We start from the raw sequence: 27,545 nt of genomic DNA, 5'->3' as shown, positions 1-27,545 counted from the left end.
GAATGTTTATACAGTATATGTCCTTTTGAAAGCGCGGTGCACCTGTCTTTGCTAATGTGGATGTTTCAATATGGTATGCTGTAAGTGTGCACATACCCCCGTGTTTCCATTTGTGGTTTAGCCCAACCACTGTATCTGGATGTCACGATGTGTGTGTGTGTATATATATATATATATATATATATATATATATATATATACAGTGGGCCCCCGGGTTACGAACTTAATCCGTTCAGCGGCTACGCTCGTATCTCGAATTGCTCGTATAGCGGGCAATCCAGACCCATGTTAATTCGTGAATGCGTGCAATGCGCGCAGAAGCCTTAGGTAAAATCATCACGCTGTATACATATATTAATATTAAGTGACATAATCTACTGTACAGTTTCTTTAAATAACAAATACAAAGGAAAAATGACTTTTACCTTTGGAAAGACGTGACTTGTGCTGAGATAAGCATAGATGAGCAGAGATGAATGCTCGAAGTCAATACGGTAAATCAGATATGCTATTGGTCTTACAGTGTCAAAGTAACTTTTTCAGTCAGGGTTTTCTCTACTTCCTTCCATCCCAACCAGCTGTGCCATCAAGCTAGATAAAGGCGTTCGGCCAATAGCATATCGGCACTTCTGTGATTGACGTGTGACGCCGGCCAATAGCATCTCCGTGAGTGAGACCGGGTGACCTTAATCGACCAATAGCATATTGGCGTCTCCTTGACTGACTGATAATTTATTCGCACTTTTTTTTTAAACGGTTGGACTGTATTGACATCTTATTGATTAAAACACATTTAAACCTGTGACGATTTTTTGTCCTGCAATCGGCACACTTGTTTTCATGTCAGCTGTTTTTCCCGACGTGAATTGAGCTGGGTGGAGGCGGAGGGGAAGTTGTGTGTGTTGTATTTACTAGGCACCACACTTATGGCTTGTTCGAGCTACGTTCACCGTTGGTTACAATTCACAGAATTGCAAGAATGGCGCTGTCCCAAAGCATGTCGGGAGGTCGCCGACTAACATGACATGCAGTTTCGTCAATCAACCATTATATGGCACTGTAATACCATCCGTAACAGGGTGCAGAGATTAACCTCTTGAGTCAATACGGCAACGCAAATAGGCTATTGGTCTTACAGTGTTACAGTAACTCTTTCAGTCATGGTGCAAATCACGGAGATACTAAAACATCATCCTCTTATTTCTTCCTTTACCGCTGCTAGTAATTTTAGAAGCTATGTCTAACAGATAAAGTTTGCAAAGTCTTCAAAACATTCCGTTTTTCACTCATTTTGTCTACTTCCTTCCATCCTGTCCCATCAAGCTAGATAAAGGCGTTCGGCCAATAGCATATCGGCATTTCTGTGATTGACGTGTGACGCCGGCCAATAGCATCTCCGTGAGTGAGACCGGGTGACCTTAATCGACCAATAGCATATTGGCGTCTCCTTGACTGACTGATAATTATTTGCACTTTTTTTTGAACGGTTGGAATGTATTGACAATTAATTAAAAAAAAACACACATTTAAACCAATGACAATTCTTTGTCCTGCAATCGGCACATTTAATTTCATGTCAGCTGTTTTTCCCTTTAGCTGTACAAACACTACACTTAAATGGTAATATATTTAGACACCGTGAGTGAGACAGTCAGTGTGAGATTGTAAGACCAATAGCGTTCACGTTACCGCCATAAGTATCTTTTAATGATTGTAGATGACGCAACCGCTGAATATGTTGACGCAGTTAGGCGAGAACATTTCTACATACTCAATGTCTGGTTTGTCGGAATGCTCGCAAGACGAGAGGTTTGCTCGTAAGCGGAGGACAAAAATCTCCCTGATCCACGCTCGTAAGGCGAATTGTTCGCAAATCAGGGTGCTCGTAAGCCGGGGGCTGACTGTATATATATATATATATTTGACAAAATTTATGTAAATGACAACATTTATGTAAATTTATTTAACCTTTTAGTAAAAGGTCAACACTGCTTTGAAAAAAGTCATATGGATGTCGAGCTCATGTGTCAGCATTAAAAAATTAATGAGCATTAATCAATTTGTTAGAAAATGATCAGGCATGTATTTTTTTGTCATGTTTGAAGATTATTTAAAATAGAAAGGTCAAACATGAAGACATGATATTGTATGTAGTTTTAAATGCAAACTCAAAATGTTGCTGAATTGTTAATTTAGAAAAAATACAGTATGTAATCTTCCAAGATGTAAAGTACTGCGCTCCAAGATGTAAAGTACTGCAATTGATACGGCTGCAGTCTGCATGTCTGTGCAGTGACAGATGTGACAGTGTGACAAGTGTGAAGACAAGAGTGGTGGTTATAAAGGAAGATGTGTATAAGGTACAAAGTTTTTAAAGACAAAAGGCTCCAAGGCTGAGAGAATGCATTTCATCTCAAGTGTTTACATGTGTTCTACGCAAGTCTGAAGTAGGGCCAAGAGAAATAAATGTGCAGATAAAGGAACGAGGATGAGAGTCTTTTTTAGCACTAGAAGCACCATCAAGGCTGCAGCTCACGATTTATTGAGCCTCATACAGTATTGGTATTGGCTTACTCTTGCAAATGTTTTCAAACAAAAGAGGCTCTTGGGATGTATTATTTTTATTTGATTAAAAACTTGCCTTTTCAAAAGTTCAACTATTTCTGTATCCTTACTACGCTAAGGTGATCCACTTGAGGGCACACCTTCCCCTCGGACATGGGGGGGTGGGGGTGGGGGTGGGGGGGTGATAAAATGAATCGAAGTGGAGCAATTTATCCCAGTCTGATGCTAGCTGTTGTATACTCTATATGTGCAGCACTGCCGTTTACAAGTATTAACATAAAAACCATTCACAGTGCATACACTTACACCCCAACTTAGAGTAGGTGACCAGGATTTTGACCATGAATATAATAATACCAAAGTCATATTGGATGTGTCTAAGCGAAAAGATATGTGAAGATGCTTCGTTTTATGTTTGGGATGTACTATCATCGCCTCATGCAGAGTGCAACTGATGGGCTAGCGCCATAAAGTTTTTTTTTTTTTTTTTTTTTTTTTTAACTCTGGAGCAAGCGCAAAGAACAAAGTCACACAGTGGCCGAGTGGGGTGAGATGGAAGGGAGGGGCAGAAGGGGGAGTGGAGAAGCTGGCAAAGACAATGTGTAGACATCAGTGACGACAGACTAGATTTGGCCGATTTTTCAAAACATTTCATATGCAGTGTACACACTAGGGCCGCACAATTATGTCCAAAATAATAATCCTGATTATTTTGGTCAATATTGAAATCCCGATTATTAATCTCGATTATTCATCATGTTTGATCAAACATGTCTATTTATTGGCCTTTTTTAAACAAGCAGTATATTAACAAAGCTTCAAGGCTTGATACTTGATACAAATAATAATAATAATAAACTAAAATAAAAAAGTAAATAATAATGAAAACAAATTCACTAAAGATCTGGAATAAACTTGGCACACAGGGCAATACTAGCTAACTTACTTGCTGAGTGCAAACCAATGAAAAAAATGAAGCCTCTTTTGAACCAAGCACATTATTTATTTACTTTAAAATTCAATTATTTGTGCAGCCCAATTACACGCGTATGCTAGCGAATGTGTGTAAAGTGTTCTACATGTTCATATTTACATATGTTCAAAATAAAATAGGATGTTATTGAATGTTTATTTTTTAGATATTCTACATGTCTTTAGTTTCATCATCATTCCGACAAGACATTTTGTGCAGTGGAGGCACTGGCCCACCCACCTTATCATCCTGGTCCCCGGTTGAGTCACGGCTGGCTGAACATGCTTCGGAGCATGATCTCATAGGAAACCAACTCTCCTATTGCCCCAAGGGCTCTTAAGGCTGCCTTCAGCCCTCACTAGTGGTGGTGTTTCACTAATGATCCTTCCGTTAACAAGTTCGCCTACAGGAATGTTACGACTTTAACATCTAGATCAGTGGTGTCAAACATGCGGCCCGCAGAACGGATCCGGCCCACTAGAAGGTTTAATCCGGCTCGCAAGATGATTTCATTAAGCATTTAAAACATTTACAAAATAAACTGAGTAAGACAAAAGCCATTAGTTCACTTTCTATAAACTGTAATGACCTTGCATGTGTAAAGGATTCATTCAATTGCAGTTCTGTCTGATCGCTTCTGGAGAGTCAACCCTACATGGCAGGACGCACAAAATCAAACATTGGAGGACATTCAATCTCCCCGTCCTCATTGAAAGCAGTCTTGTCGCGTTTTACACACTACACAAGGCCGCAACTGCTGTGAGTGCAGCTTTTTCACTTCACTGCTAACAAATGGAGTTTGACCATCACGCATTAAAAGTGTCTGTTCTCTATTGCGAGTCCTAATCACGCTGAAGCTGCGATACATATTTTTGCCATCTTCCTACTAAATAGAATCTATTTAGTAGAATCGTAGTAATAGAATAGTAGAATAGAATCTATTTAGTAGGAAGGCGGCAGTTAAGAGATAAACGACACCACAACTATCCTCGCTCTCTCGCACGTGCATGTGAATTAAATGAGCTAACCAGGAACAAATATTTAAACAGAACAGAAAGCACATGGCCCGTAATCAACACAACACAAAACTTCAGCTTGTCCACAAAATAAAATCAAACAAAACAAGATCAAATACTAAACAATATATGCTAACTCATTTATGACCGATAATATTCCCGATATGCTCAGGGATGAACAAACTGGCACACATAGTCTCAATTCAGATTCTCACTTGAAAAAGTTTGTTTTCATATCTTGTTTGTCCTAACTGTACTGAGAAATATACATATTTTTCATTTTGTCAACTCTTTCTCACATATCATTTTCATATTTCATTGGGTCAAGTTTTTCACATACTTTTTTTTTTTTACACATCATAGGAATTATTTAAATTATCATATTACGGCCTTATTAATTTTATTAACATATATTTTTAATAGACTTGTATATAATTGCACTGACCAGAAAAACTTAGAGTAAATTTGATGACACTCTTTTTTTAAGTGTTATTTCACCAGATAAATGATATTTTTAAACTATTTATAATATTTGATCACAGTAGATAATGACCAGATAATGATGCTTCGTCAAACATGCACTAAACTCCTTACACTAGGCATGCAGTTCTCAGGTTGCCGTGGGAGGACTCATTGACAACAGCTGTGACTTCCAATTAGACATAGTCTGTCTAAGGAGGTCTACTTGCAGTTCCGTATTCTTTGCTCGCTTTGACTATTTCCGCCATCTGGACACTCCGTGCGAGTCAGGTGCAACAGATTTAAAGAGATAGAGAGTGGCTGCTCTGATTGCACAATGAGAGCTGGTTGCTCTAATGCAAACATGGTGTGCACCGTCTCAGTCAAGCTGAGCCTGTCTACCAAATTGTCAAATATTGGTCTGGCCCCGCTCCAGCCACAACTGCGTCTCGGTGGTCTGAGCACCAATATAGAGCCCAAAGTTTGTAGTATAGTAAATTTTTGAATAAAAAATAAATGTTTTATGCAGTTTTGTCAGAACATGCATTTTTTTTTCAAGGAACACAAAATATGTATTCTTCCGAAAAACAGTTTCAAAGTGGAGTAAATGAAATCAGTATATTATGGCTTTGGTAGGTCAATAATTCATAATATCATTGATTTTTAGTGTATTTTTTTTAATTAAAAAAAACTCACACTTTAGTACAGCAAAGGGCAAGCTGTGTTTAAAATTACATTTGAATGAAATTCAAAATAAATAAAGTAACCATATTAAAAAAGAAAAGCTTAGTAAGTGATGCAGAAGATAATGATAATGTGATAACATGGTAGTAAAGTAATATTCACATTAGATTAGCCCAATCACTTGCAATTCCAATGAGATTCCTAACTCCACATGATACCTTATCCTGACCTTTGGCTAACATGAGGGGCAATTATCATTAGGGGCAACTTACATAAAAAAGAACAGTAGCCTCTTGAGGCTTTAAGGAACAGACAATTGTTTGAAACCTCAGATTTTAATTAGTTTCTTCAACAAGAAACATTCTGGAACTTTGTAAATGGGACCTTTGAGAGGATTTTAACATTTGACTACGTTTCCTTCCCAATGCCTGACTTGGTCTTCATCGTAACGATTGATGTGCTGAAAGGCAGAAACCCTTAAATAGTATGCTGCAAAATTTTGTTTAGTTCTCATGTTTTGTAGTTTTTCCCTCGCCGCCCACTCACTAAGTGGAGTCCCACCATTTGTAAAGTTATATTTAATTGTGACGAATATTGCACCATCCCACACTTCTCCTGCCACATTTTCATTACAGCCGAATGAGAGAGAAAACACTTCCATCCCATTGTAATGCCTTATGTTAGCTAGTACACTCTGTTAAAAGAAGATTAGATTTTTAGTGTAAAACATCTAGTCCCGAGTAAGTGGGTATGTCTTAAATGAGGCTTGAGGTAATTCATTTGGTGAAGGCAGAATCTTAAGGTAGAAATAGGCACTTTGCAAAGATGCAGGATCAGAAAGGGAGACTTAGGAATAGAAGAAATAAGTGCTATTATTTGACTATGACAGGAGGATGACTTGATTTTATAAGAACAGATTAAAGTCTTTTGCAAGTCTTTCACACTGAATTTATCAAATCCTCATTCATCAATTCCAAAAAACCCCAGCACACAGTGCAAGCTTATATTTTGAGCTTTTTTTTCTTTACATTGGGATGTACTGTATTTTCTGCACTATAAGGCACACCTAAAAGCCTTAATTTTTTTTAAAAAGCTGATGGTGCGCCTTAAATATGGATCAATATTGAGATTGGGACCCGTAGATGGGGAATGAAATGTTTCTTTTGTGTGCTTACAGTTGAACATTATTGGTCATATTGACATTGAGTTATTATGCACTTGAGAGTTTAGAGTTATTATTTGAGTTATTGTTATTACTTTGAGTATTACTATATTGTGATTGAAACAGTTTTAAAATATGTCATTAATTGAGGGTGCACTTTATAATCTGGTGTGCCTTATAGTGTGGAAAATACAATACAATACAATGTTACTAACCCTTTACTGTATAGTACACTATAAAATGTGTCAAATATACAAAGAACATGGGGGGCTAAAGATATATTTCTTTCTTTATTCTTTTTTCCCTTTGCCTACCCCAGCAGTCTTTGGGCAGTAGACGGGGTACGCGCTGAACCGATTGGCAGCCAAATGCAGGTCACTCAGGGGCGACCAACCATTCACGCATCCAGTCACTCCTAAGGACAATTAGAGTGTCCAATACACCTGCCACACATGTTCTTTGAAGTGTGGGAGGAAGCTGGAGTGCCCACGCGGGGTCATGGAACTTGTAAACTCCACGTAAGAAGGCCAGAGCGAGCTGGAATTGAACTCAGGAGTCTGAACTGTGAGGCAGACGTGCTAACGTGCTCTTCCACCGAGTCGTCGTGGATACAGATATGCAGTTTAAAACACACTTTTGCCGTTTTGGTGTAAATGTCTCTTTAAACAAAGAGGGCGTGTGGACTAGTTTCTTTCGTCATTTGTTTGAAGTTTTTCGCCATTTGTCGGTGGTGGACGGACAGATAGTCCGTCTTTCCAACAAAATGCCCACCTTAGTGTAAACATGCAACTACATCTGCAAGCAAAGTGTGACTGTTCCTCTGGCATGTCATTTTACAATTTGGTTAAAGTGTGTATGTGTGTGTCACAGTGTACTCCCCTTACATTGTGGCTTCCTTTTGGCTTTATCGCTAATGTGTTGTCTTTCTCTTTGTGTGACTGTCTGTCTGTCCTTATGACTGTATGTGGTGTTGTTTGAATGTTTGATGTATTTCTCCCACATTTGATGTCATTCATTTTATTTTCATATTCATGTTCTTTGTGAATTTCCCACCCACTGCCTTCAAATGTCCGCTTTTAATGTATGTATTGTCTGTCACACATCTGTTTTGGTCTGTACCTTCATTTCTTTGTGTTGGTTCTTGTTGTCTGTCTTTTTCCTTTGTGGCTGTCTCCATAATGTCCACTCCTCCAGCCTTTGTGACTTTGCTGAACGGGGACCAGGCTCAGGATGCCATCCGCTCCCTCCATCACAGCACTGTCCGGGGACGGCTGATCAATGTCACCCTGCAGCCTACAGACTCCCTGCTCTGCCTCACCAACCTGCCCCACACCTTCACTGCCCAGCAGTTTGAGGAGCTGGTGCGTTTCTACGGAAACATCGAGCGCTCCTTTCTGGTTTATAGCGACCTGACAGGCCACTCCAAAGGCTATGGATTTGTTGAGTACATGAAGAAAGACTCTGCTTCGCGGGCCCGTTCTGAGTTGCTGGGACGACCGCTGGTACACAATGCGTTTGAGTAACATTTAAATGATGCCATGCTGTATTGTCATGGTCATTGAAAGAAGAATTTGTCGTGGTTTTTTAGGGGGATCGTTCACTCATGGTGCAATGGATGGATGTCAACCAGCTTAGCCAGGAAGAGAACCTGCACTCCAAATGTGTGTGTGTGGACCGACTCCCTCTGGACCTCTGTGACTCTGAAGAGATGACCCAGATCTTCTCAGAAACATACAAGCCCATCTTTTGTCAGGTAAACCCTAGCATAAAAAGCACTTGCGTGTAATGTCCAGATTGCGGCCTTTCAAAATGAAAAACAAATTTAACTGAAATCATTTCAATGCCTTGTTTTGCCTATGGCTCAGGGAAGGTTTATTTGAATAACCAACTGTTAAATTTCGTCAATTATTTGATTAATAGGATACTTGAAACAGTTTTCGTTTCCATTCCTATATATTATACAGGACGTTATTTAAAGTAAATCTGTGCAATTCAAGGAGATTGTGCAAATAATTGACCCTGATTTCATTACTTTACACACAACCTAAAGTCACAGTTTGTTAAAAAAAAAAAAAAGATTATACTGTTATAAAATACATAGTGCAACGTAAGTTAAGTATTCATGTGTTAAATATGACACTCATTCAACTACCAGTAACACAAACCTATGACAAGGACTGATGCTCTTATTATTACTACTTAATTATTGTGCCATATATATATATATATATATATATTTTTTTTTTTAATGAATGATTTACTATTGGCCTGTGAAGTACATTTACGGTATTTGTCTATATTGAAATGCATTGAGAATAAAAGAATGCAATTTTATTCCTTATACATTCTTAAATGAATTGGATGATTCTTCTGCAATTGTTTTTTTTTTTTAATGAAAATTGGCACCAACCTCAAAAATCCATATCGGTCGTGCCCTTATAATAAAGTCACTCGACGATTAATCAGTTAGAATTAGTTGTTGAATAATTTATTGTACTTCTTACATGTTATTTTTGCCTTGATCTACTAGCTATGAACTCAGTGTTACTGTATACTGTATAATGTTGACAATATCGACCCAGGAGCAGAGTATTTGCAGGTTAGCGTGCCTAAACTGCATACTAATGTACTTATTGGCACAGGAAACCCAAACATTGTAATACATCCTCTACCATTGTAGGAAGTGCTGACCAACTGCTCTTATCTACTTGATCAATCACCTAAAAAGTGTTTGACAAGCTTTCATCGGGGATGCACATGAATTATTGGTGTCTGCAGTACTCAAATGTAGCGGTATGGAGATATAATTCCCTAATAAATTATATTGATGTTGTATGTGGTATGTGATATATTGCCTGTTTTCTAAATGTATTGGGAATCGGATTGGATGCATTAGATCAATTGCTAAGTGAATTTATGAGCCAGTCTAATGTTTTCAATATCATAAGATTATTTATAAAAACCAGGCATAACATTATCATCATTAGAGCATAGCTCATTGAAAAGTTACGGCAGTTACGGCAAGTTACGGCTACACACCACCCTGTTCGATTCTATCCACATTCTCATTTTCACTTCACTCACTGAGTACTCCTGTATATGTCATTTATTGCCTTTCCAGTTTTAGCTCCACTTCTCTGGCTTCTCCCACATCGAAATCAATAGACCCCCACCATTCTTATCCAATGGTGCTTTGTGGGCGTTGTGCTCATGTTGCTTCACTGTTACATAGCCAGTAGGCTTTGACCTATGGCTCAGTGATTTTATATTTTTAATGTATGATGCATCTATGTCTGTGTGTGTGTGGTGCTGCACTGCAGCATTTACTTAGTTCCTAAGACTTGTGGAACCATCCACACAAACGCACACCAATACAGCCTCATATTTTGCAGAAATAAAACATGCTGGATATTCAAAGTGTGCAAACAAAACAAAAAAAATAGCCTAGGCAATGTAATTGTATGCAGATTAATTTCCCTGGACTTAAGCCAAAGAAAAAGACACCAATTGGACTTGCATCACAATTATCAGAAAAACAACTTTCGAAGGTATTGGAAAAGGTATGCAACCTTGAAATGCAACTGCGCACAAGCACTTTGCTGCGATACTCCTGGAATGTGCTTATTATTATTTGTTTCTATCACATTTTGTGCTTTTTGCTCGTTAGTGAACACTTAAAGGGGTCACATACACACTTTTTTCATTACATTTACCGGTATTTGTCCTTTTTGGAAGCTGTTTGATTCTCCAAGCATTTTCACCTTCCCAATGTATTAGTTGAGCAGAGCCCTGTTACTTTTTCCGATCAGAGTGCACTTAACCTGCAGTCTTAACCCTGAGAGCTATAAATTTGCGAACCAGGAAAGGGCCCTCCAGATAGCAGTTTAGTCTGAGTCAGCCTTGAAATGTGCGAGCAGAATGTAAAAGAAAAAAAAATGGCTATGTTACTAGAGAAGGAATTATGAGTGGACAGAGATGTTAAGGAAGGATGTGGAGGGATGGATATGATACACTGTGGGTGTCTATAACCATGCATTTACCAATATACATATTGGCTTCATTTTTATTAACATTAATCAAAGTAACAGAAAATTGAAATATCCAATCACTTTTTAATTAATATGTTTTCACTGTTAAGATTGCAGTCCCACTGCAACCACTTTGAATTCAAAGTGATTGCAATGCGACTGCAATTTTCCAACTTACTGTTACCCTTATTTTGTTGCCTTTTAAGTATGGGAGAACAGTATCCGAATGGATTCTCTTAAAAATAATTATAATTAAGGCTACATATTTTTTTGCAAAGCAGTTTTGTGTATCTGACTTATTTTGAGAAGTTGAATGTAATGTGATGGCAATAATTTGGCATAAAGGCGACCCAAGGAGTCAAGCTAATTGGAATGTAACCTCTGCTCCGAGGAAAAACTTCAAAATAAAATCCTACTAAGGCTATAAGCATTAAATATTACAGCTATTAAACATAAACATACAAATATTAAATTTAAAAAAAAGCAATCCTTGCATTCTTTATGTACCCAAGGAATCGATTCACCCCAGATGCTAAATCCTTCCATACATGCGACTTTACATGATTCCTAATGGCGTTATATTTGTGCCACAATTACGCGCGCGCGGAAAAAATTTTGAGCGTTGAAAATAAAACTAAGCGAGCGAAAACAGATTTTGTGCGCAGAAAAAAGTTCTTGAAAAGAAGTTAAGGAATTATGACTGGACAGAACTGAAAAGAACTTGAAAAGAACTGAGCGAGCGCAGAGGACGACTCGAGTGAGCGAGAGCTCGATGTTGAGCAAACGCGATGTTGAGCGAGGGAGAGGAGTATCGCGAGCGAGAGCGAGATGTTGAGCGAGAGAGGGCCATCCCGAGCGAGCAAAAAGGAATTTTGAGTGAGCAATTTCTTTTTCTGTGTTCAAACTCCATCGGCGCGCGCTCAAACTCTTATCATTACGCGCTCAATAGTTTTTTTTCTTGCTCTCAAAATCTGTTTTTGCTCGCTCAGTTTGATTTTCTCCGCTCAAATTTTTTTTTCGCGCGCTCGTAATTGTGGCACAAATATAACGCCATAATTCCTTCCTCTACTTTCGACCGCAAATGTGCAATGTCAATTTAACATACAGCCTTCACGAGAATGCAATTTTTACGTCTTGAATAATTGTGGTAATTGCTCGGGCCCACAGAAGTCTAACGGAAGCTGACACACTTGAACACACGCTGTCGTTCAACTAACTATTGACAGGCGTTTGATTCTCAGCTTGCCGGTTCCTTAGTTTAACATGAGGCACAAAATTCAAACTTAATGTCGCAAACAAGGATGCAAACCTCTTTTTTGAGCCTTAATAATAATTTTCTTAATACAGTGAAAAAGCATAACTTATCACTAATTGACAGCCAACTATTGTACCCACTCAACAATTGTCCCTTTGGCATTGTTCTGAAAATAATATAACAGCTAGCTAAAAATCTAATATTTAATGTACTATGAATGATGATACAGACAGCTCACTCAGTTCTTGCATTGTTACTCAGCCTTGCACACAAAGTTAATAGCCTGCGTACAATTTTCCCTCAAACCTTTTTGGATAACTGTGGTAATAAGTTTTACAATTTACCCACCATCTCTCACATCTGCACACAAGAATAATAATGAGCACATTTTTATTTGGTTTTCTTTCCTATTCACTCCTCTGCCCATACTTTTTCCCTCTTGCCATCTCCTCTTCACTTCCGCTCTGTCTACATCCATCCATCTATCTCTGAAGTGGGAGAGTGATTCACATAATTTCCATGCAGTTTGTTTAATGTATGCTGATGATAATGGCCTATCGACCCACTCCTCGACACACATATCCATTTTCCTCTCTTATTCCCTCCATGCATCTTCTGTTCAGACTGGAGGCACCAAACGCTAAATGAGTGAATGCAATGTGGGAGGAGAATTTTAGTCCTCTTGATAGATTGTGAATGGTACAAACAATTGTGAACCTTCGTACTCTGAACAATTGCTTCCATCTGGTTTTTATTCAAACTCATGGTTACAGTATTAAAAAAGAACGTTGGGTGTCATTTTAAATATTAAACACTTGTCATCACCTGATATTTTCCATTAGTAGCCATTAGCTTTCCTGCATTATTTAGCTACCTCATAGAAGCTGGAAAATGCTGCTTAATGGAAAGCTCACCCGCTGGTCACCAATATGCACTGAGCTTCAGATTTACACCTATTATATATAACTATCTGTTGATAAGAAACCTTAATGATGACGAAAAAAATCTATGCCAAACAAATGCAGAACTTCATATTTTATCTAGTTATTGAACTGTTCAAAGAGTATTCACTATAACAAGTCTCTTGTGTGAACACTTGTCACTTGAGCAGTGTGGGATGCACATGATGATATCACTAAAAATGTGTTACAGTTTGAGATCTGCTATTCCCCCTTTACGATTATTCTATTAGTAAAATTTATTGTAATTATTCCTTCTTTGAGCCATCACATTTGTGTGTTCCAGTTTTCAAAGGAACTAGGACTAGATTGTCAAGGGTTGTCCATGCAAACTGGTAGTGGTGAGAGAGACTAGATAAAGCAAGGCTTGCAAACCCCATATGATGAATAAAAATATTGGGCATTTTTCCTTTGCCTGATCACAGGTCACCAGGGTACCTTCTGAATTCTGGCTCGGAGGTTGAGTCTGCATCCATGCTAGCCAAAAGGAAAAAGTGGGTCCCTCGTCCCATGGGTTCGCCTATTGTAAGAGGGGCCAAAGGGGTTCAGAAGAAGACCGGGTGTGTGCAAGGTTGAGAATTTCTGCCTTGGCTCAGTCAAGCTTAGTCGACTTATGGCTTGGGTTCTTATAAGATTTTTCATAAGAGAGGTTTTCCAATCCGGAGTTGCGCATAGTGAGAAGCACCAAGCAGATGTAAACATACTTGTTGCTTCCTGGCTCTGCACTTGAACATTTTGACCCCCGTAGATGAGCGAGAATCCTCCCTCTGTATTTGGGTGGGGGTACAAGTCCTGACTTTTGTTTGTGCCTATGCACCAGAAGCACGTGATTGGAAAGAAATGGCTCTCTTTTATCAAAACCTGAGCAGCGTTTATAACAAATACGTTATAAACGTTGAACGTATATGTTCAAACATAGTAGTTGTCCATAGTAGTTATCCATGCGTGCATTTGGCACCAGTAAACTCTGGATTCAAACTCCTACTTCCAGCACAACTTTACCCATGTCCGGAGGCGGGGAACACTGAGTCACAGTTGACTATGCACCACGCCTCCACTTTTGAGGTGATCGACTGTTGCTGTAAGATAATTAGTTTATTTTGTGACTGAAGTCATGGCTGCAGTCAAATATTTTGGTGGACGGCAGCAGTAAGGGATGTTGTCAAGCTGAAGAATCAGTATTATCAGCCTTTTTGGCTCGTGAGGCTCCCGAGGCAGCTGATGGGTACTGGCTCCCCTAGCAGAATATGGCTTCAGTGATCGTCAAGACAAAAGCTTGGGCGGGCATGGGAGGAATTTGGTTTTGACTTGGCAGAGGGGGTGGAGATGAGGTGAAGTGCACTATTAACACTGTGTATAGTGGAGATGGGTTGTTGCTAATCTCAACTCTAGCTGTTATGTGTCAGTTATTTTGAAATCACATTCACTCGCCACTTCAGGGCGCTAAAAAGTGACTTAATCACTCTGACCTTGACACTGACATAAGGCACCTGTGACCAGCGTTTCCTGGTACAGTAGCTCAGGCTCCTTTAGAGCCTCATCTAGCATAAATTAATTACGAGATAGCAGCGCTTCACTGCTCCATATAGACTGGCGTGACAAACATAAAGAAGTTTGTACACTTTAATGCTGAGAGCCTGGCACATTTGCATTCCTACTGATCACATTTTAACAAACCATGATTACTCAAATCTGCTGTTCCAGGCGGCAAATTCATTTCAAATATCAACATTTATTGGGAAAGATTTGCAGGAGGAAGAGGAAAGTAGTGTTCGGCGAAGTTTATTGTACAGTTGAAATTTAAGTAAACCAATGTTGACTAGCAAACATGTATGAAAATTGGTCATTCATAATTAAGTGGAAACGTGTTATATGGTTTCCTGTTTATAATTATTTTTCACCAAGCGACAAACATATTTAACATTTTTATCTGAATACTTCAGATTCAGATTTTCTGGAGGATATTCAAATATCAACACTATGCGATACCTGCATTACTAGATGGATGAACTTTTATAAATAATTTTCACCAAGCAAAAAATATATTTTTTATTTGTATCCGAATAGTATTTATCCGATTTTCTGTAGGATATCCGAATTTCACAAATACTGGATAGTCGATACTTACCATCCCTAGATGGATGGGCCACAGAATCCAATGCCATTTAAAATAGTTAATATGTTTTGCATTATCAATCTTTCCTTTAAATAAAAGCTGAAAATGGTTAATTTACTTACTGTGCTTATATCATCTCCATTATGATTCCAGCTTGCTCAGGATGAAGGAAGTCCGGTGCGTGGCTTCGGCGTGGTGGAATATGAGTGTGCGGAGCAAGCTGAGTCGGTGCTTATTGAGATGGACAGAAAACTGGTGGGAGGACAGGAGGTCCGTCTGTCACTCTGTACCCCCGGCACCTCAGGGAGAAGCACCCTGGCTGCACTTATCGCTGCCCAGGGTATGGTGAGTATGAAGAATTACCGGAGTTTTCCATTTTAAAAGTTTAAGTCCGAAAATGAGAAATGCGATCACCAATTCTAATGATCATAGAGGAAATGTCATGAAGCGCGATCATGAATTCACAGAAGTGAGTGAAGGAGTGATTAAGTGGTTGAATGAGTCAAAATTATTCATTTCTGGAATGTGTTACAGGCCTTGGATGGCAGTAATAGAAGTATGTAATTAGAGAACATCCAGGCTTTAGTTTTTTTATAAAATCAATTTATTACCGTGGTATGAAAACAAAAGAGGAACACGAAACAACCCTTATAATAACAGAACCCTATATAGTAAATACACAACAAATTCTGAATTTCACAAATGAGTAATGAAAGAAACATAAAATTGTGTAAAATTTACATATCACTGTGGGCTTAACAGGTGCTGCTATTTCTAATTGTGTTTTCATCGCCGTTTGGTTAGTACTCTGTCAGCATTAAGATGCACTGTTTGGCACAATACAAGTGCAAGAAACTCCAATGGTTGAGGATGTCCTTTGTGTCTGTGGTATCCCAATCCAACGCATCAATGTGACAGCAAAGCCATGACATGATAATTACAGCTCTGAAGGCTGATTAGTCTCCTCAGTTGTCTCCAACTGTCTACAATAAACCCCCATTTACAGCCTCTGCCAGTATGAGACCACAGTACACATTAAAACAAATTCCCGATAGCAGACTAGCACGCACACTCACACAGGTAGAACAAGTTGAAAACTGAGGTCATGATTAATGTATGTAAACAAGCGTGGATTCAAATGTGCCTGGATTTTCCCTGCATGATATTCGCTCAAGTGTTAAATATGGAGTCAAATGTTACGTTTGAGACAGGCCCATTATGAAATCAGTAAAACTAATTGCCGATGGTTGTCAGTGGGTGAATACAGAGTTTCCCCTCAGCGGGGGGAGGAGTCAGCCCTGGTCCATACTGCAAGGCAGGTAGAGAGAGAGAGCCAGAGAGAGAGAGAGAGAGAGAGAGAGAGATTTTAAGATGAATAAAAATCAAAAGTAAGAGAAGGAATATTTGACTCGAACAAGACGGCCAAACATACAAACACCCCAAGGCCCTTTCAGGTATATTTTAATGATTGTTTGCAACAGCAAAACACGCATCTAAGATTCCAAAAAAAAAACCTACAACTAGCCCTTGTGCGAGCTTTCCTTTGAGGCGATTTTCTGATTCTTCCCCTTGGTCAATGTGATTTTGAATGCCAGGCACCAGATGGCTGCCTCCGCCTCCTTACGCCGTCCTTCTCGCTTTCCATTCTTCGCAGCTTTCTTACCTCTCTGGCACTTGAAGGTGTATGTGGGTGTGTGTGCGTGTGTGTGTGTGTGTGTGTTTGTGCGTGCGTGGCGCGCACACGTGTGCGTTTGTATGTGGGTGTGTGGCTGGAGTTTGTGCCAATAGCCAAACAGATTGATGCATGCTGAGGGTTTTTTTCCCCCAATGAATGACTAGCAACGAGAGAACGTCTTCTTTCTTCTCCCCTTTTTCCATGGAGGTTGTTTTTTCATTCACACATTCATATGCACACACATGCTCGTAGACATATGCAGTTGTACAGCACACATGGGAACAGAATACACATGTGTTACAGACTGTATTCTTCTCACTCTCTGACAGGCTGAAGTTAAACCATCCTGTCAGTGGCACTGTCTCTTGCTGATGTGACAGGATGGGACACAAGGTTTACTAGGGCTGAAGTCATGCCAAAGAAGGAATAAATCCCACTAGCTAATCTTGTTTCAAATAGCAGTTGGAAGATCCAGCATTGATATTGTACTCTCAGGGCAGATTAACATGAGCAAGGGATTCAATTCTACAAATTGGTAATTCAATATGATTTCATTACAGTCTGATGAATTCAATTTCTGCAAGCTAACAAGGGATCTTTGCACATTTTAATATGTCGATTCGGCTTTTCCTAAATGTCTGGCTGCCCTACTTGTAGTTGTCCATGATTTCTGTATAGGGTATTCATGTGACAAGTGAGTGTAACTGACATCTATGGTCGACAATCCATGATTGCTCCATGTGGGCACACCGTTTTACAACAAAATCACTACAAGTTAAAAAGAACACTAATTCCAATGAAATTTAAAACATATTTACAGTACAATCATTTCAAAATCTTTTTTAATCCATGTTTATTTGAATAAAATGCAAAATCAAGTTTCCTGTATTTAATTTTCAAATTGATGATCATTGTTTTTATGTGAATATCCTCTCATTCTAAATTTGATGCCTGGAATACTTTAAAAAAAAAGTTGGCACAAGGGAAACAAGACTGTGAAAGTTGAGGAATTCTCACACTTGTTTGGAACGTTCCACAGATCAGCGGGTTCATTTTTTCAATGCCAACCATTTTCAGAAAAGACAAACTCAGCGTGCCAGTTGATTGAGAGCATTTCGGCTGATCTTTCTAGGATCACTGAAAATTGTGTTTAACACTGTTTAAACACAGAAACTACCTAATGAAGGAGAGTTTGTTTCTACTTTTTTCCATTTTTTAGTCATCTGCGCCACCACAATGCCATATTCTGCATGTGACATAGAAGAACAGTATCAGATTCTGACGGAATGATCACCTTGAACAAAAATATCACGGTATAGTGGTAACACGTTAATGAAATTACAGCTCCAAATCATGTCATTTTTAAATCTTTTTGGGGTATATTGCCATTTTTTGTTGTTGCTGAATATCCATTTTCCTCTATTATAAAAAAGTTTTATTTTTAAACAAAATATATAATACAACATTGCTCGTGTGGTATCTCAAAAAATTCTCTGTGAAAGTAGCATATGATAACATGTTAGCTACTGTACTTTGCCCACGGTAGTCTGTGCCTACAGTGGTATTGAAGCCAACAAACCAATGAAAGAACAATGTGATTGGCTGCTGCAGCAGAGGAGGACTCACCTGTGATGCACAATGAGGGCTACAGTACTCTCTGCAGCTGCACGTTAAGACAGACGATGCGGAAGTGGAAAAACCTTACCGGTTTTGACAGACGTGGACAATTTTAAAACCGCGATATATTGCCAGTGTGGTTGGCATCCCATGCCTACATGCAACTTTATGGTGCAACCGCTGGTTTGCCATTCAGAATTACGAGGGGATAACAGGGGATTTTAGGACGGTAAAAATAAGTGTTTCTTTCCTCTGCCTCTAGCATTCTGTCTTTTTCATCTTTTTTTTTTCTGTTTGTGCCATAAAATGAATTCTGCTGACATGGCAGTCACATCCTGATGATGTAAATGAGAGCAATCGTGACAACAGTCACTACAGAGCGCTAATGACGAGATCAAACAAACAGCATATTTTGATTTTGCAGACACCCTCTCTTCATCTTGTGCCTCTGTGTGTAATGTGTTCATGCAGATTCTAAGTAACAGAAAAGGTCTGCTGCCAGAACCGAACCTAGCTCAACTATTGACCAGTATGACAAATCCTGCAGCCTTACAGATCCTCATGAGACCTTATCACACTGGGAAAAGAGGAGGTAAGATGCTGTGAGATCTCCTAAATCCAACATAATTCAAAAGTTGTTCCAGCTCAAACACATTTTCACTTATCATAACACCATTTTTCTTATAGCGGTGAACAATTAATAGCCTTTGAACCCTGATAGTATATTGTACAATGATTGCAGCTTTGCTTCCATCCATCCACTGAAACAAATTCTGACATTTAATAGAGAAGCGTTCCATTCAGGTTGTGTTTTGAGAGGCCGGTGTCTATACCATACACAAAGCAAATTCATGCATGATAGGGTCTCAGCCATTCCCAACTCAGCGAAACTTTTGTCATAACCATGCTAGGGGGAGTCCAAAAACTAGATAAATTGTCACAAATAGCTGCCATTTCCACAGACATAGCCACGATATTGTGAGGAAACCAAGTGATTGTTTGAACATACTTGCACATATGTTGGAATGTAATTGTAAGCTAAATGCTAACAATATTTAAAAAAAAAAAATGATAAATTGACTTTCACTAATGTAGCGCTTTTAATCTATGCAATTAAAAAAAAAAAAAGCATTTATTATATTCATCACACGATTACATTTAAACATTTAGGAAGAAAACACTCTGTATTGTTGATTTTTATTGTTATTTTGAAATTATATTTTATTATTCTGTCTGTTTGCCATTTTGTAATGCTATGTTAATTGCATTTCGCCTACATGTGCATTTAAATAGTGTATGTAGCAAGTTTGCCAAACATTTTTAGTCCACAATGGCAGCTCTGCTTTTCCATAGAATTACAAGCACTGTCTTAAAAACTGTAAGAAGATAGAAAATATAACTAGATTCTTTGGATTGCTCCCTTTCTGTCACGGGGGAGTACGGCGGTTGAGGAGGCCGGCATGGTTGCAGAGGAGGAGGACCCAAAAGCAGGGGAGCGTCGGGACAGGGGGTTGATTAAATCCATTTATTTATAAACGAACGGGAACAAAAGCGAGAAAAACAGGACGGCAAAAAACTCGAACTAAGGGCGCAGGCAGGCTGGCAAAACAGAAAGCAAAACACTATGGACAGGCTGGCAGGAAAACACGGAGCTGAGGGACTCGGGGCAAGACGGGACTACGAGACAACAATACGATAGAGACAATATGACATGACGTGACAGAGACAATGATCCGACACGGGCTGTAACAGACACTAGGCTTAAATACATTCACAAACTAATCAAACTAACACATGGCAGCTGGGCAGGGACAACAGGCAAAGGGAGCAGATTGGAGGACACGAGGCGCAGGTAACAGACAGGTGGACTAAATCAAAACTAACGCAGGCAGACGCGACAGGGGCAGAAACCGGAACTATAAACGTAAACAGAAACAGAACCCCTCAAAATAAACCCACAACCCAACAAACCATGACACTTTCAAAACCATGCTTGTTTAAATTCATCATATAACAAAAACACACAAACACCAGACAGTATTTATTGAGTCTAATAATACGCTAAATATTATGCCTCGTTTTTTTGCTGTAAGACTTTTAGAGATTTAAAAAACAAACAAACTGTGAGTTAGTGTACTCTACATGTGTTCACACATCTTTCTTGAGCATGTTTACATAAAGTGGTACACTATCACATCTTGGAGCTTTGAGAGCGGAGCATCTTTATCTGCCTGCTTAAGAAAATGTATGACTAATACAATATTCCGGTCCATTCGCAAAAGAAGTGGATCTTCTCGTAAGCTTGCTCGTATCCAAAGAGTCACGCTCTATTGCAACTCTACAAAATTTATATATCTAGGGGTAAACAATTTAAACCCTGCTGAGAATTCCATTTGTGGATGTTCATGAGTTCCTTTTGTCAAACAATTACTTTCATGCACTAATTAGACTTTTGAAGTCTCATATGGATTCAGTTGTTTTGTGCATGGCGGCACTGCCGAAAGGAATTCCCTCGTCAGTGCGGAAATGACAACAGAGAACTCATAACATGAATAATCCTGTGAATCTGATGGTTGGGGTCTTTCCTGAACTCATTCTTTAAGCAGCACTTCTGCTCCAAGCAGCTTGGAAGATAATCAAAGACTCCCTGAAGAGTCTGCTCGCCTTGTAGGGGGCTTGGTTATTTGATTAATAGTTAATCAGGTATTAACATGAAATTGTGTGACATTAGCGGGACAAATGAGAGCCGGAAGAAGAGAAGATGAGAGGTGGGGGAGCTCTCTTTGAAGAAGAGCACGCACAATTAAAGTCTAAAATAGGAGCTGATTAAATGTTAAATTTTCTCTACCTATTCTGGAGGAAGCTACAGTTAGCTTTGAAGCGTATCTCTCTGCATTTATGAGGTGGCGTGTGGTTCACTTACATAAGTCACAAGATGGCACTTGACTGCAGGAGCGTGCTTGTGATCCTTACCCAGAAACAATCGACTTTCAGGTAACACCACGTAGGACGGTGTGTTCATAGGAATACTTCACTCATCATTAAAGCGATCAAAAGTTGCACCTGTACAATGAATGCGCTGAACATTAAACATACTAATGCTAATATCTGATTGACCCTACAACTCTACGCTCTATTACTCTAGTTTTATTTGACTTGCATTTTTTCTTGTTGTTTTCAGGGAAGTATGGCCGTCACACAAATCTGCCATTCCTCAGGCCGCCGCTCACCACAGCTCTACTTACACTAAGAAAAGCTCATCAGGTTACACATTACAACCTATGTGCATGCGTTTTTGATGATATTCTTAAAATACCAGTTGTTCTTTTCCCCTCGCAGAGTGCCATGTTTGGTAATGGACTCATTCTTCAAAACCTCCTCCACATGCAGCTTGCTCAGCAGCAGCTTTTACACATCAAAGACAAGTGCATTGGCAGCGTAAGATACCTGTGTGTGTTTGTGCGTGCATGTGTCTGAGTGTGTGATGTTGGGCTAAACCATATTCATCTTCATCTTAAGCGCAGAAAATCACTCAAGTTGTGTTTTGTTTTCATTTGCAATCTCTCATGTGTGATTACTACGCCTAACCCAGAGGTGCTTTGTATTTCTTCAAGGTTTAGCTGAATTTCACCTATACAGTCAATGAAAAGGAAAGTTCACACTTCTAAATGTTCATTGCAATTCATAGTGATAATAATATTTAAAAAAAAAAAAAACATCTAGTCCTTACAAGAGCTATGTAACTGGGTGAGGGCCAATGAAGCCGCCATTAAAGGCCATGAGCGACACTTAAGCCGGAAAGAGTGCAAAACCAGACTTTAAAAATTCATGTTTACTTTGATGTTAGCATTGTAAAATATCCATCAACTTTGCCCATGTCCACTATGCTATGTAGAATTTTGAATATTGTATAAATATTTTTGTTGATACTCTTTAAATAGAGTACAAGTGTATGCAAAAATGTAACAATTAATTAAAAGTCATTTTGGCGCAGCTGGTGATCACATTGGTGATCCCTTATATTGAAACTTGCTTATCGGCAATCATGATCTTAAAAATTGTTAAAAAAAAAAAAAAAAAGTCTAACTCACCCGCCTTCGACCCAGAGTGACACATGAAAATAAAGCACAGATTAAATGATCATTTTTTTATCTGTGAAAGAAAGCCTTTTGACTGACATCCAGAACAGCATAATTGTCAGATGGATGTATGGTGGTGCTGTTTTTTGAAATTGTACATGCACCCTGTCAGATGCTCAATATAATAACCTTTTCTTTCTATCTCCTTAGGCCTCCAGCCTGCTGGGAGATCCATCCAGATTGCTGATGCAGAAAAGTTTACCTTTGCGGGCCCCGGGCCTCATAGCAGTTGGGAAAGGCCTCCTGGGAGACTCCCCCACAGGTCTGTTATGTAAAGTTGAAGTTTAATTACTACAAACAAATGAAAACATGTTGACACCAAAAATACATCTTTGGTTGTTGATAGAACTGCTTTAATTGATTTTTATGCTTATGAATTCCATGTTTCTGTTGATTGAACAATGGAGCTATTACATAATACTGTACACTTTACTAAAAGAACTCCGAAGAGATTTTTCCCAGGAACTTTTGTAACAATTTTCTTATCATCCTTAATCACCTGTGTGGTCACTTGTTCTGTAAATGTAGAAATTACTCACAAAGCAGTCCTGTTTGTCTTGTTTGTTTTTTCTTTTATTTTTGAAACGCCCGGCCCCTTGATTTCTAGGAGTTTAGTTCAGGTAATTGCTTTGTGATTTACAATCAGTGGCAATTCATCTGAGTTTTGAGTGGGGATATTGGAAGTGAGCACTCCGCCACTGGATGTGATGATATTTGAGGTGAAAACCCAGTCTCCAAGGAGGATAAGTTGTGTGGAAACAGCTGAGCTTCAGGGGACAGATGCACTGATGGACTATCCTCCTGACACATTCCTTTTATTTTTCTTTTGCATTCTGTTGTTATTTCCCTTTACTGACAGAATTTTGCCACGAGCCCGTTCCAGCGTCTACCCACAATGCCACGGTCGTGGTGTCAGCAGCAGGTGTGATGCCCTACCTTCAGCCCCGGCCCTGCGGAGGAGAACAAAATACCATCCAGTCCATCAGCACCGGCCCTTCCGCCTCCTCTTCCTCCGTCTTGTCTTCGTCCTCCAGCTGTGGTGATAAGCAGGCTGTCCCTCCAGGGAGTGTGATGCAGGGACAGAACTACTCTTCGGGAATAAGTAACTCAGGCATATGTCCGGCACCACCGAAACCCACGGGAGGAGCTTATACATCCACGGGGCATCACAAGGGTTCATATGGCTCCCCAATTACCAACATGGTGAGCAAAAACAACAACACTATGATATCGGGCTCACTCAAGTAGTCTGGCATTTTCTTGTCTTAGCAAATGCTCCTAGCATAAAAAAATAAAATAAAAAATAAGCACATCATGCTTCTCCCTTTAGTTTCTGTCAATCAGTTCCATGATCAACCAGGAACGTGTTCACCAGGCAGTATGGTTTGCACATAAGATGACATCATTTCTTTTTAATGATATACATCACTGTTTTCAAACTCAAGGTCTGGGGGCCGGATTCGGCCCCGTCACATCATTTTAATGTGGCCAATGATTAGGCAAATCATAATGTCTACTTCCTTTTTATTGCTACATTATCAACGTTTCAAATTTTCTTCACTTTTAATAATGTTAAGTTAGTGTAACTTTTCGTTTGCTATCTTCTGATTTCAAAAATAGTTCATATGTTGTGTATACAGTATGAAGTAATAAGGCAGTCATATATATTTATATGGGTTCACAGTCATCACAGCCCACCGAAAAAAAACAATTACTGTACAATTTGACGTGAGACAAAACATGGGTTTGACACCCCTGATATACAGTTTGAAATGCAGTCCATAGTTTTCATGTACAATTCTCATTTATTTGTTTTCTCATTGGTGTGTTGTGTAGTTCCTTATTCTTCTTTCTTTCTTTTGCTACACAAACACATATATATATAAAAATGTGACCAAAACATTTACATTACCCTATGCTATTATTTCTTTCCATACCGAACACACTATGTGTTGGCTGACATGGCAGCACCAGCAGCAGAACCTCTCTGTTCCCCTGTAGGCCACTTTTTCTGCCACCTCTGCTCAACTACATCTTTAAATGAAAGGCTGCTAATGTTCTCTTTCATTGTGATTCATTGAGATAATCATAGTGCTCAAATTCTTTGGGGAAGCCAATCCAGAATCCCTGGACTGTCTCCTCTCGTCTTTTTTTAATGAAGGCAAAATGTAATTAACAGAGAGAGAGAGCACAAACCTCTCTGGTTCACACACCTCCTAAAGCTCAACCAAGTCATTGTGACTTTGAGTTAACGTCAGCATGCGGTATAGTTGAGGATGAATTAATTTCTTCGGCAAAGGGTAGAGCGATAATTGCCACTTTTAAGATGCTGCACCAGCTAGTGATTCAGCTCACTTTAAATGTCAAGTGTTTCTCTTCTAGGTAAATAATGGTCAGAATTCTCTCCTGGGAGAGCCCCCCAAAGATGTGAGACTGCCCTCAAATCCGTACCTGAATCTAGCCAGTGTAATGCCAGGGGTTGTTCTGCAAGGTACTTCCACATTTGCATTAAGACCGAGCTCTGTCTTGATAGCAGCCGATGGTCTTTTTTTGACTCGTTGTGCCTCCCCCACTGTGCCTCTAACTCTCCGCAGGTTCACTTGGCAGTAAAGCCCAGGTCGGGAAGCCGGCTCCTGCTGTGTACGGCAGCTCAGCGACCCCTGTTGTCTCACAGGCCGGCGGCTCCTTCTCCCACAGTGCAGCTGCTCCTACCACATCCTCATACAATACTGACACTTCTTCTGACTACGGCCACTACAACCAGGCCTACACACAGGTCCTCCAGCTTCAATATGTTTTTTTATCTACTACCTTTTCTCATTATTTACTTCTTTCTTTGGGTTTCTATAGCAGTGGTTCTCAGCCCTTTTACCTTTATGTATCCGTGAAAATGTACTGTATCCGTCAAGCCATTAAAAAGCAATACAATTTATATGTGCGCTGCATAGCTACAGAAACCCCGTTAAAATCTCCACATAACCCAAGTGCCTTCTCGTATGCCTGTTTTAGAACTGCTGTTCTGTTGTTTCGCTGTTCACTGTCTTTTGTTTGCTGGCTTTTCTGTCATTTTTGTTTTTTCTTTCTTATTTTCTTTGTTTGTTCCTCTGCGTTCCCAGATGGTCCGATCTTCGCTTTTCTTAGTTTATTTTGTTTTATGTCACTCCGGTTTCCATCTGATATTTGCAGCAAAGTACCATTATGGGTGATGACAATGAATGTTAAATGACAATCCATTCATCCGCACCAATGAAACATGAACAATTGGTTTGAAAGGATTAGAAAAACATGACAAAAACTAGCAAGTGCATTGCAGCCAATCACCTTGTTTTTAATTGTGTGTCTTCAGCAGGAGGCCATGCAACAATGGTACCAGCACTACCAAATAACACAAGGCTACAACTCTGCTGCGCCGCAGGACAATACCACCGCCGATTACACCAAGGACCACACACAGGTAATGCACACACCTCTTGTGGTTTTGTTTTGTCCTAAATGGTTTAAACGCCTGCGTTGCATCGACAGCTTCATATGTAAAGTGAGAATAAGAAATGCCTGAACTAGGGCCGCACAATTATTGCCAAAATAAAAATCACGATTATTTTGGTCAATATCGAAATCACGATAATTCATCACGTTTGGTCAGACATGTCTATTTAATGCCCTTTTTTTAAACAAGCAGTGAATAAACATGGATTCGAGGCTCTATACTTGCAAATAATAATAATAATAAACCAACACAAATAAAGAAAATAAGATACATACATTCAGGACATGGCAAAAACTGGCACACTGCAATGCAGCTAATTTAATTGCTGAGTGCAAACCACTGAAAAAAATTAAGCCTACTTAGAACCAAGCACATTATTTACTTTGAACCAAATATAATCAATTAGTAGTCAAAATGTCATTTTCAGTCATTTCAAACCGATTTTATTCAAAGTGTTTGCCAATTGGATTTTTCGAAATGGGTCTCAGTTGACAGCTAGTACTGTATATATTAGGAATCAGGTGAGAAACTCAATGCCATTTCACACTGGTAAATAATATCAGCTTTTGTCATTTAAACGTGTGGGAAAACATTGCCCCCTGATGGTAGGATGACAGAGTGCTTGATTTGACATGTAGGTAGCTGGCTTTTTAAATGTTAATATCACTGAGGATCAGCTTAATTAGTTGTGGCAGCCAATATCATGATCGCAGTTAAAATTTGATTAATTGCGTAGCCCTAGTGTGAACCCTTTGGCGTTTCCTAGATGTCTGTCTACATTGGTGATAAAATGATTGTGTTCTAGGTTCCACCGGTTTCTTCATACAGTGACTACAATTCCTACATGCAGTCAGTCACTCAGTATTACTCCCAGACTCCAGCTACTCAAGCATATGCCAGCAAGGTATACACCCACACCCACACACATATACAAGCACCAAACCACCAAGTACTGAGCAAATGCTGCTGGTGAATGTAAATTTGAGCAAACATGCAACATGTTAAAAGTCAAACTTCTTTTCACAATTGATGGTTCAGTACTGGCATCTTGTTAATGTTGTGTTTGTTGCAAATGAATTCATCTACAAAATCCAGCCAGCCTCTGCCTGGGCACATCACAAAGCCAATGACAACAGAAAACGGGTGAGCCATGATTGGTTGTTGATTGAGCCTGGCTTAGACCCTGCCAAATCGTTTTCAGTTGACAACAAGTGGCAAAATTGCCACCTCCTGGGGATGGGGAAACCAGATTGGATTTTGCTGCTTATTTTATATTCTACAAATTAATCATAGACTTGTTGTAGTTTTCAGCAAATTTCTCTTTCATGCAACACTTGAGTTCTTAGTTGATCCAAGGGGTTCTGATTGAAAGAACAACTTTTAAACCGGAGCATGTTTATTCTAGACCAC

The 27,545-nt window shown here is 39.3% G+C and overlaps 1 protein-coding gene across 3 annotated transcripts in view; it reads left to right on the top strand.

Annotated features, from left to right (window-relative positions):
• raver2 (ribonucleoprotein, PTB-binding 2) overlaps nucleotides 1-27,545 on the top strand; it is a 45,010-nt gene that overhangs the window by 9,575 nt on the left and 7,890 nt on the right. The window contains exons 3-14 of one of the 3 annotated variants that reach the window (XM_088424804.1): nucleotides 8,054-8,361; nucleotides 8,448-8,612; nucleotides 15,371-15,562; nucleotides 18,981-19,101; nucleotides 21,691-21,773; nucleotides 21,849-21,947; nucleotides 22,799-22,910; nucleotides 23,508-23,851; nucleotides 25,031-25,139; nucleotides 25,243-25,424; nucleotides 25,998-26,102; nucleotides 26,941-27,039. In XM_088424804.1, the coding sequence (XP_088280930.1) occupies nucleotides 8,054-8,361; nucleotides 8,448-8,612; nucleotides 15,371-15,562; nucleotides 18,981-19,101; nucleotides 21,691-21,773; nucleotides 21,849-21,947; nucleotides 22,799-22,910; nucleotides 23,508-23,851; nucleotides 25,031-25,139; nucleotides 25,243-25,424; nucleotides 25,998-26,102; nucleotides 26,941-27,039 (1,919 nt within the window). Of the gene's footprint in view, nucleotides 1-8,053; nucleotides 8,362-8,447; nucleotides 8,613-15,370; nucleotides 15,563-18,980; nucleotides 19,102-21,690; nucleotides 21,948-22,798; nucleotides 22,911-23,507; nucleotides 23,852-25,030; nucleotides 25,140-25,242; nucleotides 25,425-25,994; nucleotides 26,103-26,940; nucleotides 27,040-27,545 lie in introns of all 3 variants that reach the window. The other 2 variants (XM_088424803.1, XM_088424802.1) reach the window with 2 other exon arrangements.

This window comes from Hippichthys cyanospilos, chromosome 10, assembly GCF_059441005.1.
Source record: "Hippichthys cyanospilos isolate Australia breed blue-spotted pipefish chromosome 10, RoL_Hcya_1.0, whole genome shotgun sequence".
Lineage (NCBI taxonomy): Eukaryota > Metazoa > Chordata > Actinopteri > Syngnathiformes > Syngnathidae > Hippichthys > Hippichthys cyanospilos.
The sequence above is the reverse complement of the archived record's forward strand: the minus strand, read 5'-3'. Positions and strand labels throughout refer to the sequence as shown.